This window comes from Bison bison, unplaced genomic scaffold, assembly GCF_000754665.1.
Source record: "Bison bison bison isolate TAMUID 2011002044 unplaced genomic scaffold, Bison_UMD1.0 scf7180017861528, whole genome shotgun sequence".
Taxonomy (NCBI): domain Eukaryota; kingdom Metazoa; phylum Chordata; class Mammalia; order Artiodactyla; family Bovidae; genus Bison; species Bison bison.
Genome location: NW_011492100.1, coordinates 123,583 through 142,777, shown reverse-complemented (window position 1 = coordinate 142,777; position 19,195 = coordinate 123,583). Strand labels below are relative to the sequence as shown.

At 49.5% G+C, this 19,195-nt stretch overlaps 1 protein-coding gene across 1 annotated transcript; it reads right to left on the bottom strand.

Annotated features, from left to right (window-relative positions):
- Positions 1-1,227: 1,227 nt before the first annotated feature.
- Positions 1,228-8,260, bottom strand: AP1S1 (adaptor-related protein complex 1, sigma 1 subunit). Its single transcript, XM_010832593.1, has 5 exons — positions 8,159-8,260; positions 5,629-5,807; positions 4,694-4,802; positions 3,296-3,433; positions 1,228-2,012 (listed from the first exon to the last, which is right to left on the bottom strand). Exons 1-5 carry the CDS (start codon positions 8,159-8,161, stop codon positions 1,965-1,967), a joined length of 477 nt encoding a protein of 158 aa, XP_010830895.1. The 5' UTR covers positions 8,162-8,260; the 3' UTR covers positions 1,228-1,964.
- Positions 8,261-19,195: the final 10,935 nt, after the last annotated feature.

Here is a 19,195-nt window from a genome sequence, read left to right as displayed (position 1 = left end):
GTGGGAAGCCCGAGATCCTCAAACTCACTCGCGGGGATCTCGGGGCCAGCATGGGCGGACGGGTAGTTTGTGCGAGTCCCTGCCCCCCACCCCCCCGACTCCCCATGCGGGACCCAGTCCCCACCTAGTCCCTCTCTCGGGATGTCCCGATCTGAAACCGGAAAAAGCATTTCCAGTTAACTATGTGAAATGTCTTGTCTCCCGCCCTTTGGGCCTCCCAAGAGCCACTCTGCCCTCTCTGGATCGCTGTGAATTTACCCCTTCTTTCCCTACTCTGTTGTAAATACCCCTCACGGAGGAAATAGTTTTGCTAAGAAATAAAAGTGACTATTTTATTAGGACTTTGTTCTCGGTTATTCACCCGTCCCCTTGGGCCTGTGTGGTCCTTCCCAAGGGGCGGTGAGGGAAGCGCCAGCCACCTCCTGCTCAAAAGCGAGGGTTGAGTGATAGAACCTCTTTCAACCATACTTGAGGGGCGGCGGTAGAATGGGTTCACATCCTTTAGAAAGCGCTAAGTTCCACTACCAGCTTGACCATTAGTCAGAAGACCCCAGGCCCTGGGCAGAGAGATGCAGAGTGAATAAGGAACTGCAGCTCTGAGCCACCTAGTTAAGCTCTTTGAACCATCTCAGGGCCACTTAGGCAGTATGGGTGGCTCCCCACCACCCCTGCTCCACCTTACCCACCTACCTTCCTTAACTGCTCCCTAAATTCCCTGGTCCTACCTTCTTCATATGATCAACACCTCCTATGGGGAGGTGTTGGCAGCTAAAGAAACATCCTGGTTTTAGCTGCTTGTCAAACCTTTTCTAAGCATATACATGCATGCTCAGTCGTGTCCAATTCTTTTGCAAACCTGTGGACTGTAGCCTGCCAGGATCCTCTGTCCATGGGATTTCCCAGGCAAGAATACTGGAGTGGGTAGCCATTCCCTTCTCCAGGGGATCTTCGTGACTCAGGGATTGAACCTGAGTCGCCTGCACTGGCAGGCGGATTCTTCACCACTGAGCCAACAGGGAAGCCCTGCATAGGACATACTTATCCTAAAAAATCATTATTCATTATTATAAGAAATTGAACTGGGTGTCTCTTTTTTTTTTTTTTTTTGCCCTAAATCTGGCAATCCTAGTTCCAGGGAAGAGTGGAATGGAATGGGCAGGGTTCTGTTTCTGTCCTCACTGATTCCAGCAGCCCTGCCTTCCTTCACAGAGCCTAAGCAAGCCAAAGTCCAGAAATGCTTTTCCTTTTATTTCAGAGAGAAGGAAAAAGAATCAGACACTTCCCCCACCCCACCCCCTTAGCTCCTGCCTCACCCAGAATTTAAGAAGAGTGAAGGAGGGACAGGGCCCAGTCTTCTGTAAAGCCTGCCCTCCCCCCAGCCCTCCCTTCCCTCAAAGTAGCAAGGTTAGAAAAAAATTAACTATGCTGTTCCTCCCCTGGCACTGGACAGAGGCCCCACTGCAGCCAAGAAGGAAGGGGAGGGGCAGATGAGGGAAAAGGACTTCCCTCTGGAGACACAGAAGTCCCCCTCCCAGGCAGAGAGGCCGCCCCCAGCTGGCTGCGGGGAGGGCTGGAGGTAGGTTATGGGGCAGGGAGAAGAGAAGAGCCCTGAAAACCTTTTCCCTTTAACCTGACATATTTATATATTTACAGTTATAAGGGTGGGTGGGGGAAGTTTGGGGTGACACTGGTTCTTCAAAGGCAGGGAATGAAAGCCAAATAGCACCCCCGACTTGGTCACATTTTCCTGCCTCCTAGCTCCTTAAAACCTTCAGTGAGAAAGGGGAAACAGGAGGTAGGGGGTGGAAGGAGGGAATGCTTGAGGGTCCTGAGCCCACAGCTCACTGCAGAAAAAGGTGAGGCAGCAGAGCAGGCGCAGCTGGGTCCCACCAAGAGGAAAAGGGCCACCGATGCCCCACCTCTCCACCAGATCCCCACATCTCCACTCGGCCCCAGGGCGAGGGCTATGCCAGACCCATCTCCTCCAGCACACTGCGTGGCGACTCATCCTCCTAAGGCAGAGACAGACAGAGGGTGATGGGGAGACACCAGGAGAGACGGGGTAAGGGTAAGGGGGGCGGGGAGGGCAGCAATCACAGGGGCAGACCAGGGTTGGGGGGGGGGGCGGACACAGAGACACGGGGGAGAGGGGAGAGAGAAGCCCAAGTAAGCCCAAGGCTGGAATGGCTGGGGACCCTTTAGGGGAGCTCCCCAGCCTCCTGAGACCACCCTGTAGAGCCAACTGAGGCAACCAGATCGAGTCCACCACCACCCAGAGAACCCAAAGCCAGGAGCTTGGTGAGCAGGGGGCTCGACCTTACTAGCTGAAGGGAAGGGTGTAAAATGGGGGCTTTGGAGCTGTGAAACCTGCTTTCCCAGGGCTGGAGGTGGCAGATGGTTGGGTGGGACCTTTTTTTTTTTTCTCCAGAGTCGGGGGAGGCATTAAGAAGTTGGCAAAGGGTCCCTGAGGAAAGTGGACCAGACTGCAGAGAGATGAGTCATAAGGGTCTGAGCAGAGCACTAGTAACAGGGTGGGTGTGCGAGTGCCAGGGCACGTGTGTGTGTGTGCGTGTGTGTGTGTGTGTGTGAGATGGGGGAGCTAGACCAGTGAGGTAGCAAGTTGGATTTTACCCTTGCTCCTGCTGCACGGATGAGCCCCCCTCCCCTCTCCCCCTCCTCAGAGCCAGCTCAGGCCGCTTGCTCATCACTGCAGGTTCCGGTGACTCATCTCCTTGCACCAAGGCTCAGCAGTGGCACAGCAGAGAGGGGGCAGGCAGTAACGGGGTGAGGGCGGGGGTGTTGGACAGAAGAGAGAATCAACAACCAGGTGCCCTCGACGCCAACCCCCAAATCCCCAGGGCAAAATTCTGCTTCTCAGCAGCAGAGGCTTTGAGTATGTGTGTGTGTTTTAAAAAAAGGGAAGACACCAGGGAAGAAAAAGAATGACCTATTGAGTGCCCCTTCTCCAATTCTCCGGGCAACACTAAACGCCAAGAGAAGCGTGGGACAAAGGCAATCTGGCAGGGATGAGACACTCTGGGTCTCAGGAGAAGGAGGGGGAAGACTTGGTCCAGGCGGGCTGTCTGCCATCCCCACTGCCTCCTACCCTGAGCAGTCAGGGCTTGAGGGCCAGCTGGCCAACCTGGCAGCGTGGGGGCCAGACACCACAGGGAGGGGGGCCGTTTCGGTATCGGCGGGAAGAGGGCAGCTGGGGTCCACAGGTGAGGGCTCCAGGGTAGGGAGGGTGCCCTCGGCCACGGTCCTCTTCCTCCTCCTCACTGTCCCGGACCCGTACCTCCTGCAGTAGGTCCGCCTGCTCGATGGCCTTCAGCACACTCTTCTTGGAGGTGTCCTGGACATCTCCCCCCATCAGAAACTCATCCAAGATGAAGTAGGCCTTCTCAAAATTGAAGATGATGTCCAGCTCGCAAACCTGGGGGGTGGGAGAGGAGGCAGACGTGAGGGTCAAGGTGCATTCTCCCCTTCACCTGCGCCCCAGCCTCCCCAGCTCTTTCCCCACCTTGGCTCCGTGGCCTTCATGACCACTCTCCACCTTGGGTTCTTGCCCCAGCTCTATGTCCTCCCGACCCCTAGGCTTTCGTCCTGGGTTCGGCTTTTCCTTCTCCTTCTCTTGCCTCTTCCTCTGATCATGAGATATTAGTTGCTCAAGTTGATCATGAGATATTAGTTGCCCTTGACCCTGACTCCTGTTGCCTTCTCCCCTAAATCTATGACACAAATCCTACCAGAGGCTGGGTCAGCTTCTCTGCCCATCCCCACCCCACTCCCCGCACCCCCAGGCGCTGTGACAGGGCAGGGAAGGAGACTCTGGATCACAGAGTAAATGACTTCAATTCTAGGCCACACTCTGACACTAACCAGCTAACTCTTGTTTTAGTCGCTAACTCGTGTCTGACTCTTCTGTGACCCCATATCCTGTAGCCCACCAGGCTCTTCTGTCCATGTGATTTCCCGAGCAAGAATACTGGAGTGGGTTGCCATTTCCTTCTCCGGGGAATCTTTCCAACCCAGGGATTGAACCCACGCCTCTTGCATTGGCAGGTGGATTCCTTATCACCGAGCCAGGAAAGCCTAGAAGGAAACCAGCTAACTGTACATGCCATTTAACTTCTCTTGAGTCCATTTTCTCTTCCAAAAATGGAGACACCAACACCTACTCATGGAATGAGGAACAAACAGGAGAACCTGAAAGCTCTTTGTAAACTGTTAAGTGAAACACAAATTACGGAGTTATTACTATTCCCCATCTAAGATATGAGCTCACTGCCGGTGCCCAGGCTGTAGCCCAGATCAGTTCATTCAGAATCTCTGGGGGTGATTCCCAGGCATCGCTATTGTTTAAAAAAAAACTCTCCAGAAGTCTCCAAAGCAAAGTCAAGGTCAGGAACCACTGATACTATCTGAACATGGCCTCTGTCCTTGTGTGGGAAGTTTGAGCTGAGCTCTAGATGGAATGATTAAGCGGCAGATTCTGGTTCCTACCCTTCTCCCGCGGAGGGCTGATTAAGACGCATGGCTAATAGGCTTAAGGCTTAAAGAGGGAGATTAATTACTGTTCTCACTGTTCCAACTTCCCCTTTCCTGAATCAGGACAGAGACTGGAAGGGTCCCAGAGTCTGGAAGAAAAAGGGGATTGCCGGGCGCGGAAACTGGGGTGGGTGGAGAGACTTACGCTGCCAAAGTATTTGTCCAGGAGCTCCACGTATCGGTGGATCAGCTCCAGCGTGATGAGCTCATTGTCTTGGCCCTCGATGGCACAGCAGAAGTAGAGGCTGGCGTATCTGAGGACGGGAACACAAGAGAGATGGATGGCTGGGAGTGCTGCTGGGGCTGCTTTGGGACCCAGGCATTCTGTGCCCGAACCTCCCATTTCCCCCATTCCTGATCTGTGTCCTTATTGGACACAGGTGGGGTGGCTCCCGGGTAAGCAAATAGAAACTCACTGTCTCTTAGTGCCTCTCATAAACACAGGCAAAGACACAAGCTCTTTCCCTCTGACCCATTCAGTTTGACTCAGCAAAAACCTGAGCCAACAAATTCACCTGCTCAGAGAAGGAACCACAAAGGGTTTGTGTGTCTGTGGGTGTGTGTATTGGGAAAGTGGCCCAGGGTCTACGAGTGTTCAGTGAGGCTGCAAGAGATGTGTGCAATCAGTAAGATCGGGCCTTTGGGGCAGAGGTAGGTGTGTGAAGTAGGCACCAGGCTTGAGCAAAACCAAGAGGGAACAAGACTCTCTTCAAGGTGAATTTGGAAAGTAAAGGCTGGCTGGAGTTCATCACTGCCTTCCAGAAGTCCTTAGCTCTCGGCTCTCCCAGACCTACTTGGATAGTGTTAGTGACTCTCTGGACTGTAGCTTGCCAGGCTCCTCTTTCCATGGGATTCTCCAGGCAAGAATACTGGAGCGGATAAGTATTCCCTTCTCCCAGGGATCTTCCCAACCTAGGGATAGAACCCAGGTCTCCTGCACTGCAGGCAGATTCTTTACTGTCTGAGCCACCAGGGAACCTCTGCCAGACTAAGGGACTGCCTATTTCCCAGCCAGGTGAACCCATCCCAGACCCCAGTCAGGCAGGATCCAGGCAGGTCTGAAAGTAGGTGAGGAGTCACCTCTTATAGACAACTTTGAGGTCCCTCCACTCCAGGAAGCTGCACATCTTGGGCTTGCGAGCCAGAACCACCTGCATAAGCTCCCGAACCATCTTCTTCCGCTCCTTGTCTGAGGTGGCCAGGTACCATTTTTGCAGCCGCAGCTTCCCCTGCCGGCTGAACAGCAGCATGAATCGCATCTGGGGGTGGGGGATAGGGAGAGGAAGGAGGAGTCAGAGCCAAGGTTTAGAGCTTTGATCCTCTGAGCTTGTTTCCTCCAAAACCACACAGTCCCAAACTCCTCCCATTCAACTCTTTTCTCCTCACAGACCCTGCTGCTGCTACTGCTAAGTCACTTCAGTCGTGTCCGACTCTGTGTGACCCCATAGACAGCAGCCCACCAGGCTCCCCCGTCCCTGGGATTCTCCAGGCAAGAACACTGGAGTCGGTTCCTTCTCCAATGCATGAAAGTGAAAAGTGAAAGTGAAGTCACTCAGTCATGTCGGCTCTTAGCGACCCCATGGACTGCAGCCTACCAGGTTCTCCGTCCATGGGATTTTCCAGGCAAGAGTACTGGAGTGGGATGCATTGCCTTCTCCCTCACAGATCCTACTTTCTTCAAAACATCAGCCCTTCTGGTCAACTGGGTATTTCCATCAGCAAGTGCCTTCCTTGGAGGGAGCATCAGCGCTTCTGAGTCTGTCGTGTGGATTCGAATCCTGGCTCTACTAGTTGAGAAATTTGCCCTGGGCATTACTTCATTTCTCTGGGCTTCAGTTCCCCCGTGTGTCAGATGGAAATAATAAAAGTACCTACCTTACAGAGCTGTTAGGTGGAACTGACATAGGAAATAGCGCCTGGCATGAAGTAAGCGCTATAACACCTTGGAACACATTATTATTATTCCCTGACTTACTGTTTCCTAAACCTGGTTTCCAAAGGTGGGTAAAATGCTAGCACAGTGATGAGCAGCCCCTTAGTTGATGGCAAAGAGATGTTTGCTTTCTTTCCTGCTCTTTCTACCCACCACCATCCTAAAATCAGGTATTTTCTTTCCAAGAAGCTACTTCAGCCCTCTGCCCCATCCTAGCCATACACCCTAGCCAATGTCCCCAACACACTGCCCTCCATTCCTATGCCCAGGGGTATCCTTTATGTTAGCACATGATACCAAGTGAAGTCGTTCAGTCGTGTCCGATTCTTTGCGACCCCATGGACACCAGGCTCCTCAGTCCATAGGATTTTCTAGGCAAGAGTACTGGAGTGGGTTGCCATTTCCTTCTCCAGGGAATCTTCCCGACCCAGGGATCGAACCCAAGTTTCCCGCATTGTAGACAGATGCTTTGCCGTCTGAGCTACCAGGGAAGTCCATAACATGATACCAGGACCCCCTAGATTCCACCACCCTCCACTCTACTCAGCCATCCAGGCATACAGCCAGAGGTATTCCTTTTTTCTTCCTTTTAGGGTGCCTCCCTAACATGCCCACACCTCCCCAGATATCAGGTGATCAATTTCCGTTTCAGTTCTTCAGTTTGGACACAGCCATTCTGGGTGGCTCGCCTAGGCAATGTTCCTGGAACAAGCACAAGGAGTTGGAGCGGGGAGAAGTGCAGAGCTCTCACTACCCCGTGCACGCCCAGTTTCCCATTTCCAGGGGGCGGGGGCTTCAGGCCACATCCTGGAGTGATCTCCCTTCCCCTGTAGCTCTTCTCTCCGTGTATGCCACCGGGGCTGGAGTCCTGGGTGTGAGGAACACTACTAGTCTAGACGGCTACAGATCAGAATTCAAAAGAACTGTATTTTTTGCTAGCGGGGAAGGGGAAGCGCTGCTAGCGTGGCCGGAGGGCAAAAGAGTGGTGCAAGGGAGGCTAGGATGGGAGGGTGGGCCAGGGAGCAGGAAGAAGGAAGGCCTGCGTTCCGGAAAGAGGATGGGGCAGGGGGGCGGAGAGCCAAGAGCACCTGAGCCGGGAAGCCAAAGCCTGGGTCCCAGAGAGCAAAACTCGAGCCCACCTGGCTTCCCCCACCTCATCCCCGCCTCCAGGTGGGCAGGACGACAAACCGAGGCAGGACGTCCACTCCTCGCACCCTGAACGATCCCCTCCCACGCACCGCCCTCCCCGCCGGCCGCCGCTCCACTCTGGGCTGCACGTGGACGGAGGGTCTCGGAGACTGGTCTCGGAGACCCCCGCCGCCTCCGTCCTCCAGCAGGCCCCAGAGCCCCCGTTCCTCGCGCGAGTTCTCTGCGGCAGTGATTCGGACCCCTGAGATCGCGACCCGCGCGCTCCCCCTGGCTCCGGACGGTCCCACCGCCCCCTAGTCACCTCCCTCTGGCCCTACAAATGCGCCCACTCCCCGCCGCTTCTCCCGAAAGCCATTTCCAGCTGCTCTTCCTTCCGAGGCCGGCTCGCCCACACGCCCAGTAAGTGACGGCCTCTGAGAACTGGAGGAAGGAATAGAGCGGCTCTCACAGAGGGCAGCCCCCAAGGACCCCTGCAGGTGCAGCCCACGCCCCTCGGTCCCCCCTCCCCTCCCTCTTCACACAGCCTACCATCCTGCAGCCTCCGGCCCTGCGCGTCCCTCTTCGGCCACCGTAGGCGCCAACTCCACTCCCTGTCTTACCCTTTCGCCTCCTTCCCTCCCTCTCGCTTGAAGCCCCGCCCCGTCCGCCCGGGCGCCGGGGACCTATGCGCTGCGTACTGCGCAGGCGCCGACGCTGCGCGGCGCGCGGGCGGGGCCGGAGGCGGAGAAGCGGTGGCCATGGCAACCAGGTCTTTGACTTCAGCTTTGAGTAGCCCTGTCGTCATGGTAACAAGGCTGTCTTGTGGGCTGGTTGGAAGATGGAGGAGGAGGACAATGAGGTCCTCGCGCTTTAGAACCTAGGGGGGAAAAGGCGGGAAAAGGGGTGAGAGGTGGATAAGATGACCCCTGGAGTTTGTGAGGAAGTAGGGTGATTTAATGGAAGGGGTGTGGGCGATTGAGAGGGAGCAGGGTGGAAACTATCTGTAGAGAAGGAGGAAAGACGAGGAAGGCAAAGACAAAGGGTGGTGGTGGGGCAGGCATGAGAAAAGTATGGAGCTCAAAACAGATACCTACTGAGAACCTGCTGGATGCAACAACACTCAAAGTAAGAGAAAGGTGTAGGTAATGAGGCAGACAAGAAATAAAAAGAGAAGAGGAGAAGCTGATAGAAAAGTGATGTAAGGAAGAGGAGAAACATGATTAAGAGGAAAGAAAGAGGAAGAAATAAAGAAAATCTTGAAAAGTTAGCATGGGTCAAAGCTAAAAAGGGACAGTGTAACCCAGACACGAGTGTAAAGATGAGACGGAGGTAAATTGCAATACATGTTTTTTGAGAGGATTTGCAAGTGTGAATGTGTGCTAAAGGACTAGCTAAAGGACTTTGCATATAAATGGATAAGAGGAAATCTTAAAGTTTGTCATGCCAAAAGCTTAATGGTATATTTCTAGACAATTGTTGGTAACTAATGATGCTATTATTTTTGAGTAGCACTTGAAGAAATTGTTGGTAAGGCCCTACCTGTCTTCCCTTTGTGTTCTTTTCTTCTTACTCTTTTTTATGGAGGTCATATGCTTTAGTTGCAAGAGGGTGGGCTTAATTCACCTGCAATGCAATCTGGTCTCTGACCCTTACCTGATGTACAGTCTCAGGTGGATCATTTAAACCTCCATTTCCTCATTTAAAAAATGAAGATAGCAATACCAACCTTGCAGGTCTGATTTGAGGCTGGATAGAAGGTATCTGAGGGAGAAGGCAATGGCACCCCACTCCAGTACTCTTGCCTGGCAAATCCCATGTATGGAGGAGCCTGGTAGGCTGCAGTCCATGGGGTCACTAAGACGGGCACAAGTGAGCGACTTCACTTTCACTTTTTCACTTTCATGCATTGGAGAAGGAAATGGCAACCCACTCCAGTGTTCTTGCCTGGAGAATCCCAGGGGCAGGAGAGCCTGGTGGGCTGATGTCTATGGGGTCACACAGAGTCAGACACGACTGAAGTGACTTAGCAGCAGCAATAGCAGAAAGTATCTGAAACATTGTCAACAGTTGATATTGCAATATCAGTAGTAATTACTACTATTTGCTTTTCCCAACTTCTTTCTTCTAGTACTTTTTCTTCATCCTTTTTTTTTCATGTCCTTTTCTCCTCTGCCTATGTCATAGGCTTGCCAATGGCAGAGATGTTGGCTGAACTATCTTGGTGTTATTTTTTTAGGTCAGAAATAATATCAATAAGGTAAGTTGTTAGAGTTAGAAAGGGTACTTTGTTACAGAGTGAAAAGAAGGAATCAGAGTGTGTAAGAAGGACAGAAGGCAAAATAATAAAATGTGCTCATGGGGGAGAGGAGAAGGTTGTTTATAAAGAAGTAATGAGAAGTGAGGCAAAGAAGAGATCTAGGCAACAACCCGAAGAAGTGCGGAAGATCCAGAGATGTAAGCGCCCACACTCCTTGAAAAGATGGCATTTTCTAGAATTCCTTATCTCAATATGCTGTGCCTAGCTGCAGAGAAGATAAGATTCATGATAGAATTGTTAGAAATATGGGTTTTGCTCATGTAGAATCATAGACCTAAGTGGTTTAAACTAGCTAGAAGATGGTGGACTACATTTCTTCATTGTTAGTGAATGATATACATAGATAATCTATGAGTTAGTGGCTCCAATAAACTTGTATCTGCAAGTAAGTTTGGATTTGATGCAGTGGGAAGTTGGGAGTCATTATGATTGTCCAAGCTGGTGAATAACTTGGTGGAAAACATTTTCAGAAGGTTAATCTTATAGTAATATGCGGACAATTTGAAAGAACAAATGAAAGGCTGCAAGATCATCTGGGACAGGGGTCCCCAACCTCGAGGATCTAATGCCTGATGACTTAAGGTGGAGCTGATGTAATAATAATTGAAATAAAGTGCACAGTAATTATAATGTGCATGAATCATCCCAAAATCACCCCTAGCCATCTGTGGAAAAATTATCTTCCATGAAACCAGCTCCTGGTGCCCAAAAGGTTGGGGACCACCAGTCTAGGAGGCAGTTTTGGGAATCTAGACACAAAGATGAAATTAAAAGTGAAAGTGAAAGTCACTTAGTCATGTCTGACTCTTTGGGACCCCATGGCCTATATAGTCCATGGAATTCTCCAGGCCAGAATACTTTCCCTTCTCCAGGGGATCTTCCCATCCCAGGGTTTGAGCCCAGGTCTCCCGCATTGCAGGTGGATTCTTTACCAGCTGAGCCACAAGAGAAGCCCAAGAATACTGGAGTGGGTAGCCTATCCCTTCTCCAGCGGATCTTCCCAACCCAGGGATTGAGAACCAGGGTCTCTTTTACCAACTGAGCTATGAGGGAAGCCCATGGAGTTGGACAAATTTGAGAGATACCTGTAATGGGCCAATCAATTGAAGTTGTGAACTCATCTAAGTAGAGGAGGAAGAAGAATCAAAGATGAGTCTGAAGGATTAGTGGTGCCATTTGTATAAATGGAAAAATAGAAGAGGTGAGATTCTTCTTCATAGGTACGATTGGTGTTTGTATTGTTATCTGGCAATGCCCATGCTGACACCTCCCTGAGCCTTCCCTCATCTGGTTGTAGAAGCAGTTCCTGCAGTGGGTAGAAGGGGGGCCCAGATGGCCCCTGAAGCCTTTCATTTCTGAGTCTGTGATCTGTCTTTCTCCCTCTCATGATGATGCTCCCTGCAACCATTTTTGGCTCATTCTGTAAGTAATCATTGTTCTCTGATGATGTCATTTGGAGTCATCTCGGGTTTTTTTTAACTTCTTCTTTTTTTAACTAAGCAATTAGGACCTTATCGTGTGCTGTTCCTAAGAGTCCTGAATACTTTGTGTGGTAGATGTTTGCCATTCTTTTTCACTTCACTGGCTCTAAACCCCTTTCCTAGGGTTTGGGAATCCTCACATGATGATACCAGGGGGAAGTAGCACAACCTCGAAGTGTAGCATTCGAATCTGCTTTTTGTGCCCACGGCATGGGCCTGTCTGCTGGACTCGGCTAGTCCATCCACCAACCTGGACTTTGATCCAGGAGGGAATGAGGTGGGGATGGGGTAATGAGGACAGGTAAGGGTCCTGAATATTTTGAATTCTGAATTCAAAGTATTGAATTTGAATTCTGAAGGGTCTTGAATACCTCTGAATTCTGGCAGAGGGTCAGAAGACAAAGCCTAGGGCGCAGGTGGAGTGGCACCAATGGCAGCGTCCTGTGCTAGCAAGGGCTACCCTGTAGGCATCCCATGATCTGTGATGTGGGCCACTGTCTCTAGCATGAGACCTTCTGCTGGTTCTCTGGCCCTCCTGACAGTTCCTTGAGCTCCCCAGTTTCCTTTTGTGTTTCATTTAGCCAGGGTTGGTTTCAGTCCCCAGTAACTCAGGACTCTGACTGGTAAACTTGGTAATCAGGTTGTACCGTCCGTTGGCCACACATGCGAGTTGGCCCCACCTGTTCAGCTGGTTTGGAAGCGCCTCGTGGGATGGTGTCTTACTCATCTTTTATTTCCTTACAGCACCTCTCACGGTGCTTGGTGATTGACTTCAGTTATGACTGGTGTGCATGGTTACCTCATCTAGATTTTTTTAAATTTTAGCTTATTCATTTATTTTTGTCTGTGCTGGAGCTTTCTCTAGTTGTGGTGCACATTGCAGTGGCTTCTCTTGTTATGGCTTCAGTAGTTGTGGCTCAGAGACTCTAGAGCTCGTGCTCAGTAATTTTGGTGCTCGGGCTGTTGTCTCGAAGCCCATGGGATCTTCCCAGATCAGGGATCTAACCTGCACTGGCAGCTGGTGGCCTCTTAACTACCGGACCACTAGGGAAGTCCTAGATATTGAAATCTTACTTCTCACCCTAAATATGCTAAATTCTAATTTCTAAATAGTAGTACCTATGCAATATCTATTATTCCTGCTGGAGGACAAGCTGTCTTCATTTTGTTTTTCTTGTGAAAATAGCTGATTTGACTGCACCAGGTCTTTGTTATGGCAGGCAGTATTTTTATTTGGGCCAGGTGAGATCTAGTTCCTTAACCTGAGGCGGAACCTCGGTTCCGCTCCGTGCGTTAGGAGTATGGAGTCTTAGCCGCTGGACCACCAGGGCTTCATTATCTGTTTCTCCTGTGCTGAGCACAGGGCCTGGCACACAGCAGGTGCCGCCATTGGCTGAATAAACGTACTGGATTCCCCGACTGGAAAGTTCCACTGTCATCTCAAACTTCCTTTGCCAAAAATGAGGACCTTCCTTCTCCCTTCCCCTGAAACCATCCCATATCTTGGTTTCCCAGCTACCTTTTTCTCAGTTTGCAGGCTCTAAGCCTTGGACATGAAGGGTAACAAAAAGCATGGCTGTTCAAGGGACAAAGATCAGACTGCTTGGTTAGACTAAGAGAATGTGTATGAAAAAGGGGGATCCACTGGCTAGGTTATCAGAGGAGGGAGGCAGCAGTCTGGAAACCACCCTGGTGACTTGGGACTTCATTCTCCGGTGACTTGAACCTGCCTTGCTACTATTTATTTTTCTTTGTGATTTTGTTCGCATTGTTTTCTGGAATGCCCTGCCATGGCCTCCCGACAGACCCAAATCCCTCTTATCCATCCTGTAAGTCTGAACCAAGCAGCCAGTCCTGATGACCCTTGGCACTCCAGTCTGGACCCCAGTGACTATTTCTACAATGTTCCTTTCAACCATTTTTGCAGTGACTTCCCAGGTGGCACAGTTGAAAGAAGCTACCTGCCAATGCAGGAGATGCAGGAGACTCAGCTTCCATCTCTGGATTGGGAAGATCCCCCAGAGTAGGAAATGGCAACTCGCTCCAGTATTCTTGCCTGAAAAATTCCACGGACAGAGGAGCCTGGTGGGTTACAGTCCATGGGGTTGCAAACAATCAGACATGACGAGTGACTGAGCACACAGTCCACCCACAGCATTTCAGCTTTTTGGTGTCTATTCTCTGTAGAAGCAGGCAGACCTTATTTTATTATGCTTTGTTTTATTGTGCTTCACAGATACTGAGTTTTTTTTTTTTAACGAGTTGAAGGTTTTTAGCAACCCCAAATTGAACAAGCCTATTAACACTATTTTTCCAACAATATTTGCTCACTCCGCATCTCTGTGTCACATTTTCCTAATTCTTGCAAAATTTAAAACTCTGAAATTGCTATGATCTTTGTTATGGTGACCTGCGATCAGTGACCTGTGACATTACTGTTGTAACTATAGATGCAGTGGGAAAAGCAAGAGAACTAGAAGTGGAGCCTGAAGATGTGACTGAATTGCTGTAATCTCGAGATAAAACTAATGGATGAAGAGTCTTTTATTCCAGGTGAGCAAAGAAAATAGTTTCTTGAGATAGAATTTACTCCTGGTGCTGTTGCTGTGAAGAAGGCTGAAGCGACAAGAAAGTAGTGAGAGCATTACATAAACTTAGTTGATAAAGTTATGGCAAGGTTAGGGGGCATTGCCTCTCATTTTGAAAGAAGTTCTGCTATAAGTAAAGTGCTATCAAACGGCACTGCATGCTATGGAGAAATCGTGAAGGGAAGAGAGAGTCAATGCAGTTGATCATTGTTGTCCTATTTTAAGAAATTGTCATAGCCGTCACAGCCTTTAGCAACCACCACCCTGACTAGTTAGCACCCATGAACATCAAGGCAAGACCTTCCACCAGCAAAGAGATTAAAATTATGATGGTTAGTATTTCTTAGCAATAAAGTCCATACATGTGTCTTATTTATTTTGAGGTAGAATTGGTGTGCAACATTATATTAGTTTCAAGTGTACGACCTAATAATTTGATATTGGCACTCACTGCAGAGGACCCCACAATAAGTCTAGTTAATGCCCCACCACCATAAAATTGACCCCCTTAAATCTTGTTCCCCTCCGAATTCCTTCCCCTCTCATAAACAGATAATCTATTCTGTATCTGTGAGTGCTGTCTTGTTTTCTTTCCTTTCATTTATTCTTGGTTTTGTTTTTTAGATCCCACAAACAAGGAAACCATACAGTGTTAGCCTTTCTCTGACTTACTTTACGTAGCAGAATACCCTCAACTTCCTGCCATCTGTGTTGTCACAGACAGCAAGATGTCCTTTATTATGTAAAGTCCATGCATTTTTTTAGACATAATGTTATTGCACACCTAATAGGCTTCAGCACAGTATAAATATAACTTTTACATGCACTGGAAAACCAGAAAAATCTGTGTGACTCACTTTATTTCGAGATTCTGGAACCAAAGGTGTGTCTCTCCAAGGTATGCCTGTACTTGATAATAAGAAACATCACTTTACGCTCAGTTTTAAAAGTGCTTTACACACCAAAAAAGTGCTTCATAGCCCCCAGTATACAGACACGTTTAAAGAAAAACGTGTTAAATTTATTGGAGTTCAAACTTGGCAAGATGATGGTGGAAGCCACAGTTGCTTTGCTTCGGAAACTTTCCACTGGAGTCAAAGCGCCCTCTGGTGGCCAGGGGACAAAAGGCTGCATTCAGGACGCTGGTGTTCAAGCTGGAAAGGCACAGGTGTGCAGGCGGGATGTCCTAGTGATGGACACATGAGGGCAGCACCCTTGACCCTGGCTGCGTTTGAGCCCTCCTGTATGTTCAGGGTGACCTGGGCTCACCAATGTCACAGAGAGGGCGGTACAGTGTAATGCCTGGTAGCCTGGGGCGAGTGATTCAACTTCTGTGTCTCTACAGAAGTGCCTGCTACGGTTAGCACAAGGAAACTCATTTGAGGAACCGCCTTTAAAAAATGATTTGGAAAACAGATGGTGTCTCCTTGACGAGTTTCGCTCTGATAGAGTCATTTTACTATTGAGGGATTTATAGAATCCATAGCCATTGCCTATACGAGGGCAGACAAAATTTCCACTGGGTGAGATGAACAGGAAATCGGCATTTTTACGATGGAGGCAGGGCAGGTCTTGTGGGGTTTTCATCCCTAGAAATAAAAAAAGGGTGGATTGGAAGAGCCACGGAGGGGGCCCAGGTGAAGCCAAGGAGGGCTGGCTTTGCACTCTGAGGCTGCATCCCGGTCTTTGTCCTCAAAATATCCAAGAAGAGCAAAAGGGGCTGTTAACTGGGGCACTTCCTGGAGCGAACTCCCTCGGTGGTGAAGAGGTCCTTTCTGAAGGACTCTTTTCTTCTGAGCCTTCTCAGCGTGTACGGACAGTGTTTGAACTACATCCTGCAGAATTAAGGCTACAATGTGTCCTGCTTTTGAAAGCAGCATCTTGTGCAGAAAAAGGAGGCTCTTGTGGTTTCTAAGCAGATCTGTTTCAGATGGGTAACTCCTCAACAACTAGCCCAGCACCTGATATCGGTCATCTTTTCAGGGTATAAAGAGGACAAAAGATAAATCTGGATGCTGGTGCCCTGAATTCTTGGACTTTTGCCTTCATGAGAGCAGCTACCCGCTGTGAGCCTAAAGCAGGATCTGTCTAGGAGGCAGGAAGTAGGAGGGATGCCTTGGCACCAGCTGAAGTTTTGGGCACAGGTCTCATTATAGAAGTATCTTGTTAACTAAATGACGCCACGTCTAGGCTTTGTGTCTGTGGTCTAAGCCAGCTCGGAAGAGGCCAAGTAACCTCTATGGCCTTTCCTCCCCACTAGTTCTGCAGTCATATCTTGGCCCTTCCAGGCTTGTCAATTGCACGGTGAGAATAGGAAAGGAAAGATGGAGAAGCCACTGAGGTTAAAAGAGAGCATCTCTCATCCAAAACAGAGTAGGGACTTCCCTGGTGGTCCAACTGGTTAAGAATCTGCCTTTCAATGCAGGGGGTACGTGTTCGATCCTTGGTCAGGGAACTAAGATCCTCTGTATCGTGGGGTTCCTGAGCCAGCCCACTCTAGAGCCCATGTGCCACAACTAAGACCTGTGCATACACGCTAAGTCGTTTCAGTCGTGTCCGACTCTTTGCGACCCCATGGGCTATAACCCGCCGGGCGCCTCTGTCCATGGGATTCTCCAGGCAAGAATAGCGGAGTGGGTTGTCATCCCCTCCTCCAGGGGAGTCTTCCTGACCCAGGGGTCAAAACCACGTCTCTTATGTCTCCCGCATTGGCAGATGGTTTCTTTTACCACTAGAGCCACCTGGGAAGTCCCAACTAAGACCCAATGGAGCCAAATAAATGACAAAATAAAAAGGGCTTCCCTGGTGGCCCAGTGGTTAAGAATCTGCTTTGCAGTACAGGGGACACCGGTTGGATCCCTGGTCCAGGAAGATCCCGCATGCCTTGCGGTGAGTATGCCCATGTGCCACAACTACTAAGTGAGGGCCTAGAGCCTGTGCTGTGCAAATAGAGAGTAGCGCCCACTCACCATGACTAGAGAAGGCCCAAGCTCAGCAACGAGGCCCCAGCATAGCCAGAAATAATAAACTTATTATTAACAAATTTTAATTAAAAAAAATAAAGCTGAGAGTAGGTTTGGGGAGCTGCTCACCCTTGGCCTCTTTCTTCTGGGTCTTGCCCTGATTCCCACTGGCTTTTTAAGGAGAAAAGAAGACTTCCCCCTCCAGGCTCAATTCCACTGTGGGGCCCCTCTTACTGCAACAGCCTCATGGGAGACAAGACAGCCTGAAATGTAAAGAGAGGAATCCACAAGGAGATGTGACAACCATATCTCCTCGGAACCTCCTGGTACATCATGTTGGAGGCACCCAAGGATGCCCCTGGACTGACCCTTGGGAGGGAAACAGGAATGGCATGGGTAATGAGAAAGCCTTAGTACATACTGAATGATTGAGGAGGGAGGCGATGAGTGAAGACTCTTTCTGGATTTACTCTCCAAAACATTATAATCAAAGTTTGCTCCAAGGCAGGCTAACATAATTTTAGGGAAAATTATAATGTGAAGCTTCTTTTAGTTCAAGATCTGAAGTCTATCTTTTTATTTTTTATTTTTTTAATTTGGCTGTGCCGAGTTTTGGTTGCGGCATGCAGGATCTTTTTAGTTTCAACAGGCAAATTTAGCTGTGGCACGTGGGATCTAGTTCCCCGACCAGGGATCGAACCCAGGCCCCTCGCATTGGGAGCTTAGAGTCTTAGCCACTGGACCACCAGGGAAGTTAGTCTGTCTTTATTCATGGCGGTGCACTTAGTTAGGAAAGTTGTGAAGGCGTTTTTAAGCTTCAGAAAAGGTAAGATTCATACCAGGCAAAATGGTCACTTTAAATTGTTTTGTATACCATTTGAAGATGTTTGTGTGACCAGAATCACATACTTGTGGGATTGGGAGGTTCTTAAGAGACACTTAATCCCATTGCTTGGAAGTTATCTTATGGATATGGGAGCACACATCCAGGGGGATGAAGGTACAAAGATGTCCATCTCTGCATTCTTGGTAACAGCAATGACATCTTTTTTAAGCCAGGAAACAAAATGTCAGTCAACAATCCACTTCTACCCTTTCAAACTGTTCAAATGTCTTAGTATGAGAAGGAATTCCTTATCATTAAAAAAAAACTCACCTCCTCTACCCTGACTGCTGAATGATGCCCACCAGCAGGTCATCTTGGCTGTCCTTGAACACTTCCAGTGATGGAAAGCTCACTACTGCTTAACTACCAGACAATATTTTGACCAACAGCCCTGGGACAAGAATGGGTTCCTATTAAGACATGATCCAAGTTTCCCGGGGGCTGGGCCTATCAGTCCCATCTTTAGGGCTCTGGAGCTGGAGAGCACCTGATTTGAGAGCTAGTTCTTGGTATTTTTTCCATTTAAAAATTCCTGTGGAATATATAAATGGAAAATAACTGGGGGAAGAAGGTCCCGTGGCAAGAGCCTTCAAGATACTGGAAGAAGACAATAAAGGACTGTTCAGGATAGCATTTTAAGGAGGATATTAACAATCTATGTAACAAAAGAGCCTCCGTTCAAAGAACCTGACATGTCGATGGGGGTGGGGAGGATAACATACACACCCCAAATTAAAGAGCGTACATGCAAGCACCATTACACACCAGGAAAAAGGAAGGTGAGTACTTGCCAAGTAGAGAGCGACGATGTTGACTGGATCCACTGGGAATCCAGGCTGGAGGAAATGGATTTGGTTTGTGTTTTGAGAAATGGAGAGTGGGGTAGGTACGGGGAGGATGAGAATATTTGGTGGGGAAAGAAATGAACAGAATGGGAAGTGACAGGGACAGTGAAAAGGGGTGTCTGGGTGGGTGGCAGGTGTCTGGGGAACCCTCTTTCCTTTTTTTTTTTGGCCATGCCAGGCGGCATGTGGGATCTTCCCCAGCCAGAGATGGAACCCACGCCCCCTGCAGTGGAAGCACAGAGTCTTAACCACTGGACCACCGAGGAAGTCCCTCTTTTCTTTTCAAGGATGAGGCCCAAAGGGAGAAGCCCATCCTACACAGTGTGTCCCCCCGGGGGTCTTCTTGCAGGGTCCGGTGGCCAGCCCTGCAGATTCACCCACGACAGGTCGGTGTACTTTGCCCCTTGCGGGTGTGTGTTTCATAAAGATCCCAGCTCATCAAGTCTGTAAACTGATAGGGTCTGGATTTTGTGCTGTGTGAAACAAGGAAAGTCACGGCCAAGGAC